The following is a 7,243-nucleotide window of genomic DNA, read 5'->3' on the forward strand; positions in this document are numbered from 1 at the left end:
GGAATATAACCACGTAATATTCTAAAATTATTAATTAATTTCCCAATAACTGACTAGTTGCTTGCCGGTATAATTTACCCCAAAAATTATCTATCTATACATATTATTATAATTGGTAAAAGGTATCACATTTAACTCTCAGCACCCAATAATTTTTCCTATTGATACCCATAAAACTGTCTGTGCGTACAACTAGTAAAGACACCACACAGCTCTCAATACCTTTCTCACTTCGCACTCTTCATTCACACATCCAACAAAATGGGAGCCCAATCTATGGTTGTTTCAATGGTCTTGTTTGTCTCTGTAGTTGTTGTTGTTGTTACTGCTACAACTACTGTTGAAGACCAGTGCAGCAACGACTTCGAGATGCTGGTGACGTGTCTGAACTACGCGACGGGGAAGGCTGCGGCGCCGACGACGGAGTGTTGTAACTCGGTGGCGGAGATCAAGGACAAGGACCCTGTGTGTCTTTGTTATATCATTCAACAGACTTACAATGGTAGTGAGCAGATCAAGAACATGGGTATTCAACAGTCTCGTTTGCTTCAACTTCCCTCTTCTTGCAAGCTCACTAATGCTAGTGTCACTGATTGCCCAAGTAAGATCACCCACCATTCTCTCTCTCTCTCTCTCTCTCTCTCTCTCTCTCTCTCTCTCTCATATGTGGTCGGGGAATTGACTGATTTAAGGTTTTTAGAGTTTTTACGAAACGACGTAAAGAAAAATCATTTTATAATTTTTAGTGACTTTTTTTTTTACTAAGGTCAAGTTTGAGAAGACTAAATAAGTGTACTTTTTGATTTTTTTTGTATTATGTGTAGAAAAAGTAGAGAGGAGATATTAATTGATGTGATCCAAAAAAGATAAAAAGATGAAATAAGTGTACTTTTTAGGTTAGCCAAACTTGACCTAAAAATTTATCCTTTGTTTGACAACGTGGTTGAGACTGATTTAGCTTATCAAAAGGTAAAATAAGTAAAAAATCAATAAAATAAAATATTATATTCAAATCATAAATATTTTATTTTTTCTTTTATAGAATTACAAAAAAACTAAATTCATCCTATTAAATAAGTTAAAATAGTCACACACAAAAAAAAAAATTTAAAATTTTTTTTTCCAAACAAAACCTTAAGCTACCAAACGATAGTCTTGAAATGTCATTTTGTACTGTCTACATGAGTGTGACATACGTGATAATTTAAGCTGGATTCTGATTTATTTCATTAAATACTTGTAATGGAAAGGTTTCATTATACCATGAAACGATAAATGTAATTTAAAATAATCATAAGTTTATATTACTATTTCATTGAATGGAGAAGATCAAAGACCATTTAAACCAATCATAGGTTGTTTTAGGAAGTTGATTAAACGTTGATTTTTTGGTTGTCTGTTTTTTTAATTTTTTTGAAAAAAAAAAAGTATAAAAAGTAGAGGGTTGATGTGACCAAAAATAGGTTAAAAACCAAAATTTGACTACCAAGTTTCCAAATTAGGCCTAGTGAAAAATTTTCCGAGTATATATGATCACGTTTGAAAATTTGTTTTTTTAGTGACTTTTTTTTCTTATAATATTTTTCTCGTTGTATAAAAAATCATGAATTATTGACACGTTTGATTTTTTTCTTGTTTTAGGCCTCGTTTGGAAATAAACTATTTTAGTAATTTTTTAATTTTTTTACGAAAAAATGTACAAAAAAATAGAGAGAGTGATGTAATAACTTATAGTGATTTTTTGATATTTTAGCTAAAATATATAGTTGATAAACAAGACTTTAGTGATATTTTAGTTTTTAGTGACTTCTAGACTATTTTACTCAAAAAACGAAATTGCCAAATGGAGTCTATATTGATTCACTTTTATTAGATAGGTGAAATGATGTAATTAGTGTATTGTGATTTTTCATTGAATGATAGTAGAGTCTAATTTTGTTCACACGCTATCAATGTACGTGAAAAAAATATAAATTTTATTAATTTAAAATAATAGAGTATACAATTTTTAAAAGTGAAACTGGCAATTTTATTGTGTACCAATCAAATGCAACCAACGTGTGAACAAATTCATTCGGAGAGTATCACAATGCCATGTGATATTTTGAAAATATTTAATAATTTTCTTATTCGTGTGAGATCTCTTGTCAATAATGTAGCGACAAATTTTATAGCTAAGACAATAACAAGCATACTAATGAATATACCAACTAGAGACAATGTTAGATGTCTCCAATAAAGTGGTGGTCTTATATCTTGATTAGTATATTTGTTGGTATTTTTTTATTACTAATACTAATATAATTTTATTAAATAATTTTAAAACACCAAATAATTTACATAATTTATCTCATAATTTTCCATTTATAAGAGTACTAGACATGACATTTGAGGGTTACCTATTAAATTTCCTACTAGTCTATTTATAAATGGTTGTGTTGTGGGCTATTGTGTAGTTTGTTTATGCGAGACAGACAGCTTAGTTTTCTGCTCAGTCAAGAAAAAAAGCTTAGTTTTATGCTGGAATCTTTTGACTAGATGGCCACTCATGAAAAATTATTAGTTGGCCGGCTTTGCAAAAATCACTTTGGCGTATTTTGAAAATTGAGAAAAAAAAAAGTTAATTTTGTTAATTTTTTTTAAAAAATGTACCCAAAAATAAAAATAGAGAAGTAATTTTTTAATGTGACCCAAATTAGTCAATAAATTAATTTTTTTTAATTGTCAAAATAGGCCTTTGTCATTAATAAATAACGTGAAGCACATTTATATCAAAAGAAATTGTGAATTGATGAAAATAAATATTTTCAGATCTCCTTTAAATTCCACATTGGTACTTATTTGATTTGTATTAGAGATCAAAAGTGTTGGAGAAAATACCAGAAATTAAACTATATTATTGATAAATGATGCAAAGAAAATGAGATACAAATAGATTAGGCTGAGGTACGGATATCTCGTTTTCTTTAAGGAGATCAAGCCCACTGCGGTAGGAAGAATCCAAATACCGATGCAGCAGTCACAACACTATGACTTGTCCCCTCCAGGATACAATAGCCCGACCACTTGTCGTATGGTTCAGGCCAACTCTGCACAAGATGGTGAACCCAAAGCTCCACCAATAAAACACCCTTCTTTGCTAGTAATCTCTCTTGTATAGAAAATAGTTAATCTGTATAGATAGAAAAGAGTAGACTATATATAGGCTATAAGGACCTTACAGTTACACCAAAAATAATGACCATTAAACAAGAAAATGGTTACACCAAAATAATGACCATTAACCAAGTTCATGAATTCTATTTATCCTCCATTTATGACCAAGAGGTTACCAAAGTAATAAAACCCCATTTATGAAAAAGATAAACCAATAAATAAATATAAGATATTAAAATGGTCCAACAAAAAGTCATTCTAATATTTAAATTAATAAGTTCGTTAGCAAATATATAAGTTTTTTTTTTAATCCAATAATACACTTGTCTACCAAAAATTTATTATTTAAGACTTCTATTTTGGAATTAAAAAGTGGATAGTTTATTTTTAAATCATACTTGTCATTTATTTTTTTTAACACAAATGTAATAAAATTAGATTAACTGATCTATTTGATATTTTTAAGAATGATCTATACATAATTCTCGACAAAAAAAATGATTTAAAATTTTAAAATAGGACTTGTGATGGATCTCACTCTACCACTTTAGAAACAATCTTGTCCTTTTTAAATTTAGATGAGTTTTATGTTAAAAATAATAATTTCCCTCAAAAATCCTGTATATAAATTATATGATAATAGAAATTTTGGGAAAAATAATAACTTCCGAAGGCCTTGTTTGGTTTGTTTTTCAGAAAAATTTTTGAAAAAAATTCTCTACAAATAAATTTTTAAGAGTAATTAAACCAAATAAATTTTTTCAAAAAAAATCTCAAAATTTTATTTAGTTACCTACTTTCCAAAATCACTCTCTCTCTCATACACATCAAATCAATCACTTTTTTTAAAACTCTCTCTCTAAAATAATTTTCCAAAATTATTTCTAAAAAAAGGCAAATTAAATAAATTTTTGTATTTTTTATCTCAAAAACTACTCTACAAGCACAAACCAAACTCATTTTTCACTGAAGTGCTTTTTTGACATATTATAGCGCAAAATATGTTGAACTACTTTTAACAGCTAGCAAGTGCTTTTGGGTCAACACAAGGCAAAATAATAAAGAAATAAAAAGATGATATCTACCCAAACCTTTAATTTTGAGTTCCACATAATAAAGAAAAAAAAATCCACATTCACTTTTATCATATACCAAACTTGACATAAGAAATACCACTTAAACATTTGGCTCTTCGGTTATCTTATTGAAGTATCATTTTTTGCGCTTTAAAGGGCTTAGGGATGTAGTAGATCTTCCATATATACTACCTTGAACATCTCCAACCAGTACAAGGTGGGTCTTGGTAAGAATTTAGATACGTATTTCCGAACACCTTTTTCTTTTCCTTCACGAATTTCTACTTCAATCTTATATCCAAACACAAGTCTAAGAAATCGTAATTAGATTCAGATGCTAACTTTGTGTTGTGCCTTTTTTTTCAATGAGTAGAGCTTCTAAACATACCGGCAAGTTCTCCTGACTACAAAATATTCACAAATCCTTCTTCTCCATCAACCACTCATTCCACGATGACAGGGACATCAATGACCCCTGCTAGTACAACTACCGGAACTTCATCGCCGATAAGATCCAGCAACTCGAGCTGGTCTGCTCATCGACCTCGACTTGCGGGACTTGTCTCAATTGTCATGGCCATCTTCTTCAATGTGATCCCGGTTGAGATTGTGTCTACATTTTGGCCATGTTTGATTCCATAAGATTAATAGTGAGGTATTAATAATCCTATTAAATTAGTGTGGTATTCACAATCTCACCCCTACCCCATTACTAATAATCCTACAAATTTGTTGGATTAATTATCCATTGGATTAATAATCCTAAAACAAAATGTCAAAACAAACATGGGATAATTGGCCCCACGGATTAATAATCCCAATCCCATGTTCTAATCCTTCCAATCAAACATGCCAGTATGATAGTGAAATTTCACTAGTGAAGCTTCTGCTTCTTTTATCTTTGAGTTTTTTCACTCAACTTATATGAATCATTGGACTATAATGTGGAGTTATTTTTTAGCTGGATCCATTCTTTTATTTTTGTTGTATGCATGGTTAGATACATTAATATATCCAATTAAGCTCTATTATGAAAGGCTTTCATTTGGACTTTTATCTCACAAAGAGAATTTTTTTTTTATATTAGTTATAATGATGATATCGCATGATTAATGTATGGTATTATCATTTAATCATAAATTGTCATGTTGGCATAGCGTATCCCACTTGTGTTAAGTCAACACATTGAGTTGGATAAGATTTACATTTACATAATGAAATTCATATTTTATTATTGAACGGTAATATTGTGTGTAATGTTGAAGTACTCATCTGACATGATGTTTAATTTATTTTGACCATTTCGAACAACGATAAAAAAATAAAATAAAATAAAATAAAATTTCACTGAAGATTTAACAACAACAACAAAAAAACAAAACAAAACAAACCCAAAAAATTTGGCTTCAACACTAGCTACACAGGTTGAGTTTGCTGTTATTTTTTCGTTTTCTTTTCGTTTTTTGTCATTTAAATTAGCCGAAATCAAACAATCAATTTTTTTTTTTATAAATAATTTAAAGAGTTAATTATCTAAAAATCCTATTTACAAATGTTATAGTAGTTCAGTTCTTATTTAAAAAAATTTGAACCAATAAGTCCTATTTAGTAAAACTGATAATATTTATCAATTTTTCTCAATTTTTAAAACTAAGAACATTATCAATTTTACATAATAATGTTCTAGATAATTGTTTCACTAATTGATGAAAAAAACTGAGTATCAGATTAAACGTTTTTGCCCTTCTACTTATTGGTATGATTTAACTATCCAATAAAATCGAGAACATTATCAATTTTTTTCAGTTTTAAAACTGAGAACATTATCAGTTTTTTCATTTAAATTTTTTTTTCTTTTAGTTTTGTTCATCAATTTTCCATCATCATACTCCTTTATAGACACAAAATTTTTAATTTTACACAAAAAAATAATTTATTTTTTTTAATTTTTCAAAATTTTTTGTACATTTTTTTAGTTTTTTCAATTTGAAAGTTAATATTTTAAAGTTTTAAAAATCAAAAAAAATGTCAAATCACCATGTTCCTTTATAGATAATTATAAATGATGAAGAATCATTATTTGAATGGCAATTCCGACTATTAAAAATTTAGGGATAATTACATTTTACCCCCTATGGTTTCACGTGTTTTCACATTACCGCCTTGACGTTGATAAATGCACTCATAAATTCCCTGTGGTTTTGACTGAAGTGCAAAAGTGACGGGACGTGACGGAATTATTGAAAAAACTAGAATTCCCTTATTTTTTTTCTTCAATTTTCTTATGAATGACATTTTACTTCCATTTTTCTCACAATTGAACTCTCTCTCTCTTTGTGAACTCCCTCTCTATGTGTATATGTATATAGATATATAATGCATCCAACCCACAACCCACAAACCCATCTCTCTCTCTCTCTCTCTCTCTCTCTCCCATCTCCATGTGTGTATATATATATATATATGAAATGCATCCAAGCCATCTCTTCCATGTATATATATGAAATGCATCCAACCCACAACCCACAAACCCATCTCTCTCTCTCTCTTTCTGTGCATCCAACCCATGAAATGCATCCAAACCCATCTCCTCCATGTATATCTATGAAATGCATCCAACCCACAACCCACAAACCCATCTCTCTCTCTCTTTCTCTCTCTCTCTCTCTGTATATATATATATATGAAATGCATCCAACTCATGAAATGCATCCAAACCCATCTCCTCTATGTATATATATGAAATGCATCTCTAAAACAACTTTTCATATAGGCATATATATATATATAAGAAAGTGGAAGGGTAGATTGGTCACTCAAAATTTTAAATTTGGTACCCAAACCCTTAATTTCAGTGCAAACACACTTCTCTAGCGCATCTGCTCCACGCACTATTAAGTCTACCAGATTTCGTCACTTTTGCACTTCAGTCAAAATCACAGAGAGTTTATGAGTACATTTCTCAACGTCAAGGAGGTAATGTGAAAGCCTATGAAACCACATAGGGATAA

At 29.7% G+C, this 7,243-nt stretch overlaps 1 protein-coding gene across 1 annotated transcript; it reads left to right on the forward strand.

The window, feature by feature from the left end:
- The first annotated feature begins 184 nt into the window (after positions 1-184).
- On the forward strand, positions 185-4,874 carry LOC114312640 (non-specific lipid transfer protein GPI-anchored 1). Its single transcript, XM_028258902.2, has 2 exons — positions 185-601; positions 4,606-4,874. The coding sequence occupies exons 1-2, from the start codon at positions 262-264 to the stop codon at positions 4,872-4,874; spliced, it is 609 nt and encodes a 202-aa protein (XP_028114703.2). The 5' UTR covers positions 185-261.
- Positions 4,875-7,243: the final 2,369 nt, after the last annotated feature.

This window comes from Camellia sinensis, chromosome 10, assembly GCF_055761805.1.
Source record: "Camellia sinensis isolate YWXY chromosome 10, ASM5576180v1, whole genome shotgun sequence".
NCBI classification, from domain to species: Eukaryota; Viridiplantae; Streptophyta; class Magnoliopsida; order Ericales; family Theaceae; genus Camellia; species Camellia sinensis.

Coding starts and splice junctions, on each gene's coding strand:
- LOC114312640 (XM_028258902.2), top strand. CDS start 262: ATGGGAGCCCAATCTATGGTTGTTTCAATGGTCTTGTTTGTCTCTGTA. Junction 602..4,605: donor TAGTGTCACTGATTGCCCAA/GTAAGATCACCC, acceptor TTCAATGAGTAG/AGCTTCTAAACATACCGGCA.